Genomic DNA, 17,691 nt, shown 5'->3' on the forward strand with positions numbered 1-17,691 from the left:
CTTCATATTGAAATACTAGTAACTACTTATCAATCAAAATGAAATCAATATATATATTTTTTCCAATCTTTAGTTATGGAACTATATACAGTTGAGATTGAAAGCACTAGTTTTGCCACTGATGTAGCATTAAAAAAAGAACTATTACAACCATGTTTTGGGGCTTTGGTCCACTGTTCCCTAAGTAATTGTACAACACAGAAAAATAAAGTACTTTTTTGGTGTGTAATTAGTAGTGTAGGCCATCTTATAAGCTCTGTTGAACCAAAGGAATTTACTTAGGATCCCCCAAATATTACCAAATGTTTACATAATAGAGACTAAAAAATTAATTTTTATTATTTAAATATGTTTATTTCCATTATCAACTATTATAGTGCATTTTTTCATGGCAAAATTGTCCTGTCAATGGACTCTTTTCTTTACAACAATTTGCTTTTGTTTATTTTCACCACAAAGAAAAAAACCATAATTTTTTTCACAGAATAGTGCAAGTTCCTTGGGAAGACAACTCATGATTTATAATTTTTTAATATATCTGTAAATATTTCAAATTGTTCTAAAAATAACTGCTCACAAATGTTCTAGATGTTTTAAAATATGCTTTTTGTTATGATTGTTTCAATAAGTATTCAGTATTTATGAATCCCTGGTTTTTCTCTAAATATTGACATTTGTTAGTCATTACCAGGAATACTGTATGTTTAAAAGTTGCCAAATAATAAACTATAAAAGTATTTCAAATCCAATTATTCCTTGGATTTATTCAAACTATAGATTGGCTATTTAAATCTTAAAAAGTCTATGCTGTGTATTTAAAATCTCTGAGACTGATGGATCTTCCTTCACAGGCAAAATCTGCTGATGGACCTCTTTTACAATTTTAAGTATATTTTATTTGTAATAATATCACCACAGTCTTTTATTGTAAACATAGTTCATTGTGTCTGAGAAAGAACAAAGCCAGTCTTGACATTGCAGATTTTCTGCATATTGTTTTAATACATACCGAATATATTTTATGCTAGGTTAAGAATACAAATATTACCAAGACTTCACTCCACTGCAAGGAGTTCATGCCTTGAAGTCTCTCTCTCTCCCTTTTTTAAGATTGGTAATATTTATATTTATGCTGGATGCTAATGCACAAAGCTTATTTGTTGTAGCATTATGCATTTTTACAGATACATCTAATGTTTTGTGAAGTGTATCTCTTTTTATTCGTTTGTTTTCTCCTATATAACCAAATAGTGAAATGTTAGCGTTATTAGCTACAAAGGTGGGGTGGGAAGGAGGGGCACATTGTTGAGTGGACTGTAAGCACTTTATGAAAAAGACATGAAAACTAAAGGTTTCAGCAGAAGAAACCTTTTGTTTAATTTTCTTTCCTTTTTGTTTTCACATCTTTTCCTTTTGAGGAATGGTCATTTCAGGAAATCACACAGATGTAAATGCCTTAAAATGTAAATGCCTTAAAATAATTATATTAAGGAAATGAAAAGGAACAATAGCATTGGCAACAAAACGACCAGGGCATTTTATTCTTTTTCTTTAAGTAATTTGCCTGAATATATTGTTTACGTTGAGTTAAAATTGCCCTGCTTTAGAAGCTGGTAGCTCTAGAAGTTGCAGTGACCCTCTCAAGTCATTTAGATACTAAATAAACTCAGGGAGATTCTATCTTATTAATATATATTAACATAAACCTGTTCTAAATGCTGCTTTGAAAAGTTACGAAAACATCAGAGGGTGTTGTAATTTTATTTTCTCCTAAGTTAAATTTCTAACATTATGATTGTCCTTGTTTTTAGTAATGAAGCAGGGCCAGACTTTCAGATAAAGGTGGAAGTATATAGTTGCTGTACAGAAGAATCTTCTGTAACTAATACACCAAAAAAATTAGCTAAGAAACTGAAAACATCTATAAGCAAAGCTGCAGGGAAGAAAATCAGTTCAGTGCTTCAAGAAGATCATGAAATGTGCTTGTCCTTCAGTTCTGCTATTTAGTAAGTTTTCTAATACAATATTTATAGAGACATAGTATAATTATGTATTTGTGACATTTTAGAGTATTGTATGTGGTGAATATGTTTACATTTTAAATGGGAAAAGACATCCTGAAGCAGTAACAAAACTTGGTTGTCTGACATTTACCCAGCTGAGGTGGTATGTTTCTTTGAAAGTAGAAAGTTGGGTGACAGTATGTTTTTAGTGATTTGAAATTCCAAGATCTAGCAGAAAGATGAAATTTTTTTTGTTGAAAAGGGACTAGCTATAAATCAAACTGTTTGCTCCGTATCAATCTGCTAATTGAATTTCTGAATATACGTCATGCTTTCAGTCTTGCAGATTTTAAAAAAACATTTTACTATAACAAAATCGCGTTACCATTATCACACCTAACAAAATAAAAAATTAGTCCTAAATATGATCTTATAACCATTCCTTGTTCAAATTGCCCCATTTCTGAAGTTCTCTTCTGATTTGTGCAAATCAAGGTCCAAACAAGGTCTGTCACATTGCATTTACGTGAATCTTTTACATTTTTTTTAATCTTTAACAAGTTTCTGTTTCTTTGCCATCATGTATTGAAGAAGCTAGATCTTGTAGATTTCCCGTGTTTTCAGTTTATCTGATTACATCTTTGTGGTCTTTTTAAAACCTCTTTTTCTATCCCCTGTGCTCCTATAGCTTGCAGTTAGATCTAGAGGACTGATTAGTTTCAGATTCTCTTTTAGGGCAATAATATTTCATGTTGAATATATGTACTTTCTACTGTATCCCATTTGTAGGTCTGTTTCACTTTCAGATGTGTTAAAAACTGATCAGTGGGTTCAGGTGTTGTTAGCCGGATACATCCATTGTCAAGTTCCCTATCAATGTTATATCTAATAGTTTTAGCAGCTGTGACTGATCATTATTACATTCAGGATTATAATTTAGTGGCTTTCTAAATTTGTCCTACATTTATTTATTTATTTTTCTATATGCAGTCATTTTTAAAATTTTTATTTATTTTTAATTGAAGGATAATTGCTTTACAAGATCATGCATTTATTTTTAAATCTGGAATTCTCTCAAAGAATAACCTTCCTTCATGAACTCTGTATAAATGCAAAAAATTGATGAAGGAAAAGGAGGAAAAAAATATACTTGACTCTTATTTATCCGATTTTACTGTCTGAGCCACGAGGGAAGCCTTATTTACCCAATTTTAGAAAAATAATTTGATATCCTTGCATGGAGGTGATTAGTGTTTTGTTTTATTTGAACTCCTGAAGTTTTATGTATTTGTGTTTCAATCTAATGCAGTTGTTATTCTTTTCGAAGGCAAATTGCCCCATCTTTGATCAATGGGAACCCTTTAAGCTGACTCAGCATCTTTTTGACACACCCTAATCAGAGGAGCCTGGCAGTCTGCAGTCCATAGGGTCGCAGAGTTGGACATGACTGAAGCGACTTAGCAGGCACACACAATCTCTAATTAGCTTCTTTGCTTTGTGACCAGGGAACATGTTCTGTGTTCATGTTTTATTTTTCAGCTCACACTTAGAATCACCACCTCTGTAAGGAGCCCTGGTTTCTTTCAGATACTTTCTTTAAACATTGTGTTTGTTGCTTTACAAGTAGTTTTATCTTTCTTTCTTAGGAAAACTGTTGTACATGCCGCATTCCTAGAATTTCTTTGCATTTGGCTCTTCAGCATGTCAATAATTTTACTATAATTATAAAGCAAAATATTTTAGGTACAGATCCTAGAAATCTCAGTCATCAGAATATAGCTAATTAGCTTTCCATGTCAGTTACATTACATGTGAAAAATGCCCTGGGACTTTAGCAATGTGGCTTTCAGTTTATTTTGATTGAGACCGCAAGTAAAAAATGCATTTTATATCATTACTGAATACACAGTACCATCAGCAGTCAGATTTCATGAAACAAAACTTAGCTCTTGCTATTTATAGTATAACCATTAGACTTCTTTTATTCTAGGTATCTTCAGTTTTTTTTAAATGCTGTTTATGAATCATTAAATTGATTTCATGATTCTTGAATGGGTCCCATCTATTGAAGAACAGTCATAGAAGATATGTCTTTATAATATAAATGTCATTAAAAAGGATTAAGATTATATCAAGTATTTGCTAGAAAATGTTTTAATTCAACTGTAAGGTAATGCAACTATACTTTTTGATGAATAAATGAGCAATTATATTTCTAGTTTGAAACATAGATTTTAGAATTGAAAGAGAACTTAGAGATAATCACCAAATTCAATAGTTTTAAAATGTTTTTAAGCAGCAAAAGTCTTTATTTAGAAAATGACAGCACTAGTAGTGTCCTGAACAAGTATTTCCTGGCCTCAGTTTTCTAATATGAAAGGCAAGCATTCTTAGACATAACCATTTAAGAAGGCTCCTTAGATCACGTCTTGGCCTTTTGGCTAAGATCAAGTATAGAAGCCTCCTTAGAGACATTTTAGGGTTTCCTGTACCTTTCAAGCATGTAAAAACGATAAGTGGGCTTTTCACACAGTTCAAAACGCCATGGTTTCAGTACTTGATTTTTTTATGCTGTCGTTAGTTATTAGTGTGACCCAGGACAGATTAATATACTCCCTGGGTTTTTCTTTTTCCCTCTGTAAAAAGGGAATAATATTTAACTCCATAGGATCATTAAGAGATTCAGAAAGATAATTCATGAACTTGGTATGTTGTAAGCACTTTAATGAATGTAGCTCTTAGCATTATTGTTACTATTTTTACTGTTCTGCGATCAGTGTTTTTTCTGAAAAATTTTATTTAAAAAATTCATGCTGAAGCACTGCATGAAGAAACCTTCCTAGGATTATAAAATGTAGGCAGGGTCTTCCCTGGTGGCTTAGTGGTAAGGAGTCCACCTGCCAATGCAGAAAACATGGGTTTGATCCCTAGTTTGGGAGGATCCCACATGCGGCAAAACAACTAAGCCCATGCACGAACCCACTTGCTACAAGTACTGAAGCTCGTGTGCCCCAGCACCTGTGCTCCCCAACAAGAGAGGCCACCACGGGCAATGAGAAGCCCACGCACCACACTGAAGAGTGGTCCCCACTCACCACAACTAGAGAATAGCCCACACAGCGACAAAGACCTAGCACAGCCAATAAATAAATAAAACTGGTATTTTAAAATGTAGGCAGATATTTTAAAATTTAACTCCAGTGATTATAATTTCATAGAAGATAATCTGATTATATATAAATTTAATATTTTATACATCATAATATATATTATATATCAATAATATATAATATATTTATATGATATATATTATATATAACATATTTAATGTATTATATATTTTAAATATAGTTTAATATATAACATATATTAAATATAATATATAAATATATATTTTATAATATATAATATATTTACAATATATGTTATATATTTTATAATTTTATAATATAATTTATAATATAAATATATTTATGTTATAAATATATATTCATAATAATATAATATATAGTACATTATATTTAATGTATATAACAATATATAAATCTAAGTGATTTGCCAACAAAGGTCCATCTAGTCAAGGCTATGGTTTTTCCAGTGGTCATGTATGGATGTGAGAGTTGGACTATAAAGAAGACTGAGCGCCAAAGAATTGATGCTTTTGAACTATGGTGTTGGAGAAGACTCTTGAGAGTCCCTTGGACTGCAGGGAGATCCAACCAGTCCATTCTAAAGGAGATCAGTCCTGGGTGTTCATTGGAGGGATTGATGCTGAAGCTGAAGCTCCAATACTTTGGCCACCGGATGCAAAGAGCTGACTCATTTTAAAGACCCTGATGCTGGGAAAGATTGAGGGCAGGAGGAGAAGGGGACGACAGAGGATGAGATGGTTGGATGGCATCACCGACTCGATGGACATGGGTTTGGGTATACTCTGGGAGTTGGTGATGGACAGGGAGGCCTGGTGTGCTGCGGTTCATGAGGTCGCAAAGAGTCAGACACAACTGAGTGACTGAACTAAACTGAACTGAATCTAAGTGATATTATAACTTATATTTAACCTGTACTCCTCTTCAGTGCCTAGAAGTGTTTTTGAGAATAACATTTATTGATATTAAGTTCTTTGTAACAGGGACTGACATATTTGTCTTGAAGTGTTTATTATTCTGTTCGGGTTTTTCATTCTATTTTGTTGTTGTTTAGTCGCTAAGTCATGCCCAACTCTTTTGTGACCCTGTGGTCTGTAGCCCACCAGGCTTCTCTGTCCATGGGATTTTGCAGGCAAGAATACTGGAGTGGCTTACCATTTCCTTCTCCAGGGAATCTTCCTGACCCAAGGATAATTCTATTTGGTTTATACCTAAATAAAAATATCAGTTTTCCTTATCAACATTTCCCATGAAACTTATATGGAATTTGTTTATTTATATCATTAAAGCTGATCAGAAGATAGGATAAAACCTTTTATATCATTTCACCAATTTATGTTCTTTTAATACCAGCATTTCTTTTGAGCTTTTGGTGTGAATGCTGAGTGTACCAAGTTAAACTCATAGCCCAGGACCAGTCTTACCTGATCCTTCCTTAACTGACCACTTCAGCACCCTGGTAGGAGTTTCAGGATAGCAGTAGTGATGAAAATGCCTAAAAGGATCAGTTTTTATTTCTTTAATAGTGATTTAGCTGAATGAGAAGATTCCTAAGATAGCTTTTAATTTTTAACCAAAATGGGCAACATATATCTTGTTTAGTAATATGTCATGTGACCAAATATAGCTGTTCTTCCTTACAAAAGAGTACATTTTTTTTTCAGACTTCCATTTAAGATAGTCATTTATTTTTTCATAATGTTTTTGGAACCCTTGCTGCATCAAATGCTACAACAATTGGCCTATTTGTTAAAAAAAAATGTAGCTGATTAAACTTTTGGGAACTCAATATTAGGGTTGGCTTAAAAGAATGAGTGTAATGTTTTAGTAAGAAAATGTTATCCTGACAAGAATGCTTTAAAAGTGAGATCATTGTTGATTTTGGAAGCATTGGCATTGTAATTAGTCATGGTTTAAAAATGAAGTAACTTGAAATATCATCATAAAGTATTATTTGATCTGAAAGAAGACAGTGAACATTTTTGGTAATTCTTAGCATGCTCCCTGGTGTGATTCATTTATTCGTTTTATTTGTGGAATTTAGCTTACTGAAATTCCTGTAACTAGATTTTTCCCAGTGTTTCTAATAGCTGAATTAACTATTTTATGTACCTTGAGAACCAATTAGTACATTATTCTTCATTGTATAAATATATGTTATTTTAAACAATTATCTTGTGGAAACTAGTAAAACTGAGAGTGATTATTTACTTGAAAGAAAAGTATTAACTAAAAATTAACTAAATATTAACTAAAAAAATAAGCCATTATACTACATTTTAAATTAAAGTTATAAAGCAAATATCTTTGTGCAGAATAACTGGATTATTCATGTTTTGAGGAACAGTGATGTTGATGGTTTGGTAGTGTGAAAGATGATACAGTGTTCAAGATTAACTAAGGAATTACTCAGCTATGGGGTATAATTTTATTTATTCATTTAATCATTTTAGAAATGATTATTCAGCCGTTGTATCATGTGCTACTTTGGATTTAAAGGTTAGTAAGCCATGTCTACTGCACTCAAAATTCTTGCAGTAGTAAAAGATAGTATGTATCTGTTTTAATAGACAAGTACCTTAATTAAATTATTAATGAAGTATAAAGGGTAGTGGTAGTAAGTATAGTATAGTGGGATTCTGTTTCCAGTGTACTACTTGCTAGCTACAGGCAAGTCAGTTAAACTGCACATAGGTAGATGTAGTATTATAAAGCTTTGCATGTTTTGATTTTTAGGGGAGGGTTTTCGTCCTGCTACTTCACAGATCCTGCAACATTGTTTAATTCATTGTGTGTGTGCTTAGTCGCTCAGTCGTGTCCTACTCAGACTGTAGCCTGCCAAACTCCTTTCTCCATGGGATTTTTAAGGCAGGAATACTGGAGCAGTTTGCCATTTCCTCCTCCAGGGAATCTTCCTGACCCAGGGATCAAACCTGCATCTCTTGGGTCTCCTGCATTGCAGGTGGATTCTTTACCTGCTGAGCCATTGGGGAAACCCAGTTATTTCATTATAAAAGTAATATAAACTTTAGAAATACAACCTAGAAAGAGAAAAAAATGTATGCAGTTTATTATAGATCAGTTGGGCTTCCCTGATTGCTCAGTTGGTAAAGAATCCACCTGCAATGCAGGAGACCCCAGTTCGATTCCTGGCACAGGAAGATCTGCTGGAGAAAGGATAGGCTACCCACTCCAGTGTTCTTGGGTTTCCTTTGTCGCTCAACTGGTAAAGAATCTGCCTGCAATGCGGGAGACCTGGGTGTGATCCCTTGGTTGGGAAGATCCCCTGGAGAAGGGAAAGGCTACCTACCCCAGTATTCTGACCTGGAGAATTCCATAGACTGTATAGTCAGTCCATGGGGTCACAAAGAGTCAGACATGCCTGAGTTACTTTCACTTTATAGATCAAATCAGTTCAGTTCACTCTCTCAGTCGTGTCCGACTCTTTGTGACACCGTGGACTGCAGCACGCTAGACCTCCCTGTCCATCACCAGCTCCCAGAGCTTGCTCAAGCTCATGTCCATCGAGTTGGTAATGCTCTCCAACCATCTCATCCTCTGTTGTTCCATTCTCTTCCTGCCTTCATTCTTTCCCAACATTAGGGTCTTTTCCAATGAGTCAGTTCTTCACATCAGGTGGCCAAAGTATTGGAGTTTCAGCTTCAGCATCAGTCCTCCCAATGAACATTCAGGACTGATTTCCTTTAGTATTGGCTGGTTGGATCTCCTTGAAGTCCAGGGGACTCTCAAGAGTCTTCTCCAGCACCACTGTTCAAAAGCATCAATTCTTCGGCACTCACCTTTCTTTATAGTCCAACTCTCACATCCATACATGACTTCTGGAAAAACCATAGCTTTGACTAGATGGACCTTTTTCTGGCAAAGTAATTTCTCTGATTTTTAATATGTTTTCTAGATTGGTCATAGCTTTTCTTCTAAGGAGCAAGTGTCTTTTAAAATCATGGCTGCAGTCACCATCTTGTAGTGATTTTGGAGCCCCCCAAAATAAAGTCTCTCATTGTTTTCCCATCTATTTGTCATGAATTGATGGGACCAGATGCCATGATCTTAGTTTTCTGAATATTGAGTTTTAAGCCAACTTTTTCACTCTCCCCTTTCACTTTCATCAAGAGGCTCTTTAGTTCTTTTTCACTTTGCCATGAGGGTGGTATCATCTGCATATCTGAGATTATTGATATTTTTCCCAGCAATCTTGATTCCAGCTTGTATATACTTTTTATATTTTGAACTGATGTTTTACCTCCAGGTTTTAAAGTAACTAGCTTTGTGAGATATATATATTCATAATTATGCTATACATTCATATATATGTATATATATGTACACACACACGTTTTTTTCCTTGAGTTATTAGAGAGTCTTTATATGATCATTTTAATGACCACATTGTCTATCAATTGGTTCTATCATACTTTCTTCTTAGGGGAGGTTATCAATAACTTTTTTGGATTGTTATTTTAAGATGTGTAATTCATTGGAAACAGAAGCAAATGTATTACATGTTTATCTCAAATAGTTGAGGAAAAGATGTCTTAGCCACAATTGTTTTATAAGGCCTGAGAAAAAATTCGACATATATTTGGGTCATCACACAATTTTAGCCTATTTTGCCACACAGGTTGCCACCTCTGCAATGCACTTGGTACAAATACACAGCCTGTAACATAGCTACTTCCTGTGTATACGAAAAGCAGTATTTCATATTCCATTGTGTATGGAAATGATGCTGTTCTTAAAGTGAAGAATACTTTAATACTTTTAGTGGTCAGTAAGAATAAATTACATCACTCCTAAAAGTAAAACACCGAAGTATCTTCATTCTCTTTCTCTCCCAGTCTCTGCCTCTTACCATTTCAGATAATATTTCTTGATGAATTTAAAATACATGCAGACTTTTCATCTAATACCTTGACCTCTGAGATTCATGACTTCTTTGCCTCTGGTGATCTTGTGCCTGTTTTAGCCATCCATCCCACAGTTGTACCCTAGATCTTGTCATTACTAATAATTGCATATGGTCTGTGTAGTAATATCCAACGGTATCTACAACCTCCCACATTTCCAGCTTTCTCTGTTCAATATTCTGACTCTAATTAGCTTAAATTCCTTGATGTACCATTTTATTATTTTCTATTATTTTCTCCTTTTGTTATACTTACCTTGGAGAAACTTCAGTTCAGTTCAGTCACTCAGTCATGTCCGACATTTGTGACTCCATGGACTGCTTCACGCCAGGCTTCCCTGTCTATCACCAACTCCCGGAGCTTACTCAGACTCAAGTCCATCGAGTCGGTGATGCCATCCAACCATCTCGTCCTCTGTTGTTCCCTTCTCCTCCTGCCTTCAGTCTTTCCCAGCATCAGGGTCTTTTCCAGTGAGTCAGTTCTTTGCATCAGATGGCCAAAGTACTGGCATTTAAGCTTCAGCATCAGTCCTTCCAGTGAATATGCAGGACTGATCTCCTTCAGGATGGACTGGTTTGGTTAAATCCTTCCTTTAGCTCCTCTGCACCTGCACTCATGAGGAATAGATGAGGAAGTGAGAATAATAATACCGTCTGGTCTCACTTCAGAGGGATCACTGATCTTAAGTGAGTTCCAGTATGAGCGGTCGTCCTAAGTGTCCACAGCCTTTCACTTTACCTCTCGTCAGAATTAGTATTTCACAGTACACTACTCTGTCTTATAGAACCTCTTTTTCCACTCCTTATTCAAAGCTAATGTTGTTGTTGTTGTTTAGTTGCTGAGTCGTGTCGGACTCTTTGTGATCCCATGAACGTACACTTCAAGCTCCTGTGTGCTCCACTATCTCCTGGAGTTTGCTCAGATGCGTATCCATTAAGTTGGTGATGCTGTCTAACCATCACATTCCCTCTGACCCCTTCTTCTTTTGCCTTCAATCTTTCCCAGCAACAGGGTCTTTTCTAGTGAATTGGCTGTTTGCATTAGGTAGCCAAAGTATTGAAGCTTCAGCAACAGTCCTTCAAATGAATATTCAGGGCTGATTTTCTTTAGGATTGACTGGCTTGATCTCCTTGCAGTCCATGGTACTCTGAAGAGTCTTCTCCAGCACACAGTTTGAAAGCATTAATTCTTTGGCACTCAGCCTTCTTTATGGTTCAACTTTCACATCTATATGTGACTACTGAAAAACCATAACTTTGAAAGACACTTGATCCCTGGAAGGAAAGCAGTGACAAACCTAGACAGCGTATTAAAAAGCAGAGACATCACTTTGCTGACAGAGGTCTTTATAGTCAAAGCTGATGACTTCATTTGATACAGCATTGATGATGCCGAAGTAATCAGAAGAGAACTTGCGTATCCTCCGTCAACCAAACCTATCAGCCTGCCTGCATTTGTGTCTGCGTTTGCTGCTTTCCTTCCTTTTGGACTGCCCTTACTCCGTCTGAGGCCACCCGCCTGTGCATTCGGTCCTCTTCTCAAGTTCTCAAAAGTTGGCTCCTGCACATGCCCCCCTTCTCTATCATCAGCTTCTCTTCTCCTGCATCATTTCCAAACACATAAACATGCTGCAGTGCCTTGCATTTCTCCTGCCCCATTGCACAGCTGTCCTTTACAGAGAAGTCTTTACGTACTCTGTCTCCACTTCCTGTCCTCCCGTTCTCTTGAACCAGTTCAGTCAGGTTTCACCATGTTAACTTCTATCCCATCCTATAGAAACTGCTCTTATCGAGGTCAGCAGTGATCTACATGTTGCCAGATACCAAGGTCATTTATCAGTGTTCCTGCTCCTGGAATTTTCAGTATTCAACACAGTTGATCACTCTCCTTGAAACTCATTTTGAACTTGGCTTCCTTGGATACCACTTTTGTGATTTTTCTTCTGCCTCAGTGACTGTTTGTTCTTTGCCTGTCTCCTTTGTTCATTGAGCTTCAACTTAATCTGAAATGATGGAGTGCTTGTGTCCAAATACTTAGTTGTCACATTTTATGTAACCATCTAACTTTCATTAAATATCATTTATATATTGGTAACTCCCAAATTTCATTCTTTAATACTTTTTCCTCTCATAACTCCAGATTCATTATCCACCTGCCTACCCTACAACCCAGTCTCAAACCTAATCTGTTCAAAACTAAATTTTTACTTCCCATATCCCTTCTTTTCTCAGTCAGCCTCTTTGCAGTTAGTAAGAATTTGCTTTTTCTAGCTGCTCAGGCCAAACTCTTTGGAGTTGTCCTTGATTCTTTCCTTTCTTTTGCATCCTGTGTCCACATTGGGTCAACTCTAGAATATATCAAAAATCTTACCACTTCTCACCATCCCAGCAACTACCCCCCTATTCCAGGCCTGCATCAGCTCTTGACTGGTGAAGTGCAGTAGCTTTCTGGTTGGCATCTCCATTTCTCTCTTGGCCTCTGTGGTCTTTTGTCTGCATGGCAGCCAGAGGGATCATTAAAAAATACAAGTCACATCATAGCACATGCCTCTGCTCAAAACCTACCACTTGCCTCCTGTCTCACTCAGAATAAAATCCAGGGGCCTCATCATGCCCTACAAGGCATGCCCTCCTGCGGTGTATGGTGTCCGCCTGTACTCAGCTTGTAGACATTGTGTCTCCCTCTCTGTCACTGTAATCCTGCCACACTGACGGCCTTGTTGTGTGTCAGATGCACCTAGTGTCACTCTCTTGCATCACTTATCCACCTCTTGTCAATAATCTGTTCCTGAAAATAACACATTTTGCACTAAAACACTAATAGGGAGTCTATTTACCAATGGAAAAATTGTAGTTGCATAAAACCCATGTATCAATGACCAATTCTTATGTTGAGATAGTGCTTAAATGTTGTGCCCCATCACCAAGCATTCATATGATTGTTAATAGGCAATTTTGTGTGTAGTAATACTTGCTCTTCTGTTATAATTGCTGTTCTCAATTGCTTTTATTCTTCACCATTAAAAAAAATACTTCCTCAACTTTTGAGGGGCACTTATTATGTAACAATAGGGAAAAATAAGAGCTAATAATGAAACTCACTATAGAAATTTGTTAGGACAAGTGAAGAATAGCAGAGAATGCCCACACTGAAAATGAGGTTCTCACAGTGTGTCTTTGCCCTAGCAACCTTCCCAATAGTCTGAATAGAAGTCTGAATTATATCAGTCGTATTCAGAATGTAACTTAAAAATGTACTTACGAGTTGTTCTGTTAAATTTTTTTTTTTTTTTGGTCAAGTTTTGGAGACAAGCATCCATTTTCTTATGAAAACACTGACAAAAAAACATTGGCTAGTAAGATATATCTCTTGTCTATGATGCTTGTATATTGAAAACCATGATATGCATGCTCAGTTGCTGAGTTGTGTCCAACTCTTTGAGACTCCTTAGACTGTGGCCCGCCGGGCTTCTCTGTCCAGATAAACCAAACCAATAAAATCAAGTGCTATAAATCTTAAACTTATACAGTAATGTATGGCAATTGTTTTTCAGTAAAACTGAAAAATCCAAAACCAAGACGCCTTCACCCAGGGAACAACATTCTGTGGAGTGTGCCATTATTTATTAATGAAGTGCATGCATGCATTGCATTATTGCTACATGTATATGTATTTTTTGTAATGTTTATTTTATTACATATATAGTAAGAGACAAAGAAGATTTATGAAACATATCACCTGGCCCAGTTAATAAAAATTCTCATCAGACTTTACATGGTAATTCTATTTTATTTTTCAAAGAATGACCATACTGTTTTCCATAGTGGTTAAAATTTTACATTTCCATCAGCAATGCAGAATGATTCCAATTTGTCCACATCCTTGCCAATAACTTGTTGCTTTCTGTTTTGTTTTGTTTTGTTTTTTAAATAATGGTCGTTCTAATGGATGTGAAGTGGTTTGATTTGTGTTTTCCTAATTATTAATGTTCTTGAGTATCTGTTCATATTTTTATTGGCCATTTGTATATTTTCTTTAAAGAAATGTCTATTCAAGACCTTTGCCCATTTTTAAATCGGGTTGTTTATTTTGTTGTTGTTGAACATCTAAATATTTTATGTAGTAGAAAATATACTAAAATTCTTAACACCTGTCTTTTTTCTCACTATTAGTGGTGCAAAGTACAGTTTGCTAGCTCATACTACCCTGAGCTTGGAAAGCGCTGAGGATAGCTTCAAGACTCATAATCTCTCTGTTAATGGGAATGGTAAGTACAGTATTTATTTTACTTAGTATACATGTTATGTCAATATATGTGTCGTGACAGTAATAATTGCTGATTTTAATATGTTCCTCTGAAGTGACTGTTAGCTTATATGAGATAGGCATGAGTGATTCTGTGGATTCTTTCAAATATGTCTGTCCCTTTTCCCCAAAAGTGAAAAGTTTATTTTTCTCTCTGTCTCCTGTGTGCTAGAGATTTGTTTGTGAGGCTTGCTTGTTAAGAACAGAAAGGTTTTGCATTTTCTGAATCCTTTTCTTTGACTTGAAATGAGTGACTTCACCACTCTTCTGTTAATAGTTGTCAAAGACCTATCTTATTTTTGAATTTGTAATTGAGGAAACCAACCTGTCTATTGGTAGGAAGCAGAGGATATAAGGGAAAAGTGAAAGTGAAGTTGCTCAGTCGCGTCTGACTCTGTGCGACCCCAGAGACGGCAGCCCACCAGGCTCCCCCGTCCTTGGGATTCTCCAGGCAAGAACACTGGAGTGGGTTGCCATTTCCTTCTCCAGTGCATGAAAGTGAAAAGTGAAAGCGAAGTTGCTCAGTCATTTACTCAGTTTCTCCACGGACTGCAGCCTACCAGGCTCCTCCGTCCGTGAGATTTTCCAGGCAAGAGTACTGGAGTGGGGGGCCATTGCCTGCTCCAAGGGAAAAGTGGGGCTAAATTAATCTTAAACATTCCAGGGCACCTGCATCGAACCTAGACTGGCGATTTGTTTCTTATATGATAGTATACATGTTTCAGTGCCATTCTCCCAAATCATCCCACCCCCTCCCTCTCCCACAGAGTCCAAAAGACTGTTCTATACATCTGTGTCTCTTTTGCTGTCTTGCATACAGGGTTATCGTTACCATCTTTCTAAATTCCATATATATGCATTAGAATATTGTATTGGTGCTTTTCTTTCTGGCTTACTTCACTCTGTATAATCAGCTCCAGTTTCATCCTGAGTCTCATTAGAACTGATTCAAATGTATTCTTTATAATGGCTGAGTAATACTCCATTGTGTATATGTACCACAGCTTTCTTATCCATTCATCTGCTGATGGACATCTAGATTGCTTCCATGTCCTGGCTATTATAAACAGTGCTGTGATGAGCATTGGGGTACACATGTCTCTTTCAATTCTGGTTTCCTGGGTGTGTATGTCCAGCAGTGGGATTGCTAGGTCATAAGGCAGTTCTATTTGCAGTTTTTTAAGGAATCTCCACACTGTTCTCCATAGTGGCTGTACTAGTTTGCATTCCCACCAACAGTGTAAGAGGCTTCCCTTTTCTCCACACTCTCTCCAGGATTTATTGCCTGTAGACTTTTGTTTTTTGTTTTTTTGTTTTTTTAAATTTTAAAATCTTTAATTCTTACATGCGTTCCCAAACATGAACCCCCCTGCCTGACTTTTGGATAGCAGCCATTCTGACTGGCGTGAAATGGTACCTCATTGTGGTTTTGATTTGCATTTCTCTGATAATGAGTGATGTTGAGCATCTTTTCATGTGTTTGTTAGCCATCCGTATGTCTTCTTTGGAGAAATGTCTATTTAGTTCTTTGGCCCATTTTTTGATTGGGTCTTTTATTTTTCTGGAATTGAGCTGCAGGAGTTACTTGTATATTTTTGAGATTAGTTGTCAGTTGCTTCATTTGCTGCTGTTTTCTCTCATTCTGAAGGCTGTCTTTTCACCTTGCTTATAGTTTCCTTTGTTATGCAGAAGCTTTTAATTTTAATTAGATCCCATTTGTTTATTTTTGCTTTTATTTCCAGTATTCTAGGAGGTGGGTCATAGAGGATCCTGCTGTGATTTATGTTGGAGAGTGTTTTGCCTATGTTCTCCTCTATGAGTTTTATAGTTTCTGGTCTTACATTTAGATCTTTAATCCATTTTGAGTTTATTTTTGTGTATGATGTTAGAAAGTGTTCTAGTTTCATTCTTTTACAAGTGGTTGACCAGTTTTCCCAGCACCACTTGTTAAAGAGATTGTCTTTAATCCATTGTATATTCTTGCCTCCTTTGTCGAAGATAAGGTGTCCATAGGTGTGTGGATTTATCTCTGGGCTTTCTATTTTGTTCCATTGATCTATATTTCTGTCTTTGTGCCAGTACCATACTGTCTTGATGACTGTGGCTTTGTAGGAGAGCCTGAATTCAGACAGGTTGATTCCTCCAGTTCCATTCTTCTTTCTCAAGATTGCTTTGGCTATTCGAGGTTTTTTGTATTTCCATACAAATTGTGAAATTATTTGTTCTAGCTCTGTGAAGAATACCTTTGGTAGCTTGATCGGGATTGAATTGAATCTATAGATTGCTTTGGGTAGTATACTCATTTTCACTATATTGATTCTTCCGATCCATGAACATGGTATATTTCTCCATCTATTAGTGTCCTCTTTGATTTCTTTCACCAGTGTTTTATAGTTTTCTATATATAGGTCTTTATTTTCTTTAGGTAGGTATATTCCTAAGTATTTTATTCTTTTTGTTGCAATGATGAATGGAATTGTTTCCTTAATTTCTTTTTCTGTTTTCCCATTATTAGTGTATAGGAATGCAAGGGATTTCTGTGTGTTGATTTTATATCCTGCAACTTTACTATATTCATTGATTACCTCTAGCAATTTTCTGGTGGAGTCTTTAGGGTTTTCTATAGAGGATCATGTCGCCTGCAAACAGTAAGAGTTTTACTTCTTCTTTTCCAATTTGGATTCCTTTTATTTCTTTTTCTGCTCTGATTGCTGTGGCCAAAACTTCCAGAACTGTGTTGAATAGTAGCAGTGAAAGTGGGCACCCTTGCCTTGTTCCTGACTTTAGGGGAAATGCTTTCAATTTTTCACCATTGAGGATAATGTTTGCTGTGGGTTTGTCATATATAGCTTTTATTATGTTGCGGTATGTTCCTTCTATTCCTGCTTTCTGGAGAGTTTTTATCATAAATAGATGTTGAATTTTGTCAAAGGCTTTCTCTGTGTCTATTGAGATAATCATATGGATGACCCAGAGGGATGGTATGGGAAGGCAGGTGGGAGGGGGTTTCAGGATTGGGGACACATGTACACCCATGGCAGATTCATGTTGATGTATGGCAAAACCAATACAATATTGTAAAGTAAAAAAATAAATAAATAAAATCTGAAAAAAAATAATCCTAAACGTTTTTCTCTAGATGACAATTGGAATTTGTTGAAAAGAAATAGATAGCAGGGTGAAGAAGGGATGGGAGTGATTAGGAAGATTTGTAAAACTTAGCATAAGCACTCTCCACACTCCCAGATTACTTTTAGCTATAATGAAAAATATACAGTAGTGTTGGTAAAGTAGATTGGAAATATGATT

The 17,691-nt window shown here is 36.0% G+C and overlaps 1 protein-coding gene across 1 annotated transcript in view; it reads left to right on the plus strand.

Annotated features, from left to right (window-relative positions):
- Window positions 1-17,691, plus strand: part of RTKN2 (rhotekin 2) — a 132,561-nt gene that overhangs the window by 63,531 nt on the left and 51,339 nt on the right. The window contains exons 6-7 of the mRNA XM_013975552.2: window positions 1,812-2,006; window positions 14,250-14,344. Of these exons, the coding sequence (XP_013831006.2) occupies window positions 1,812-2,006; window positions 14,250-14,344 (290 nt within the window). The remainder of the gene's footprint in view (window positions 1-1,811; window positions 2,007-14,249; window positions 14,345-17,691) is intronic.

Source organism: Capra hircus, chromosome 28 (genome assembly GCF_001704415.2).
Source record: "Capra hircus breed San Clemente chromosome 28, ASM170441v1, whole genome shotgun sequence".
NCBI lineage: Eukaryota > Metazoa > Chordata > Mammalia > Artiodactyla > Bovidae > Capra > Capra hircus.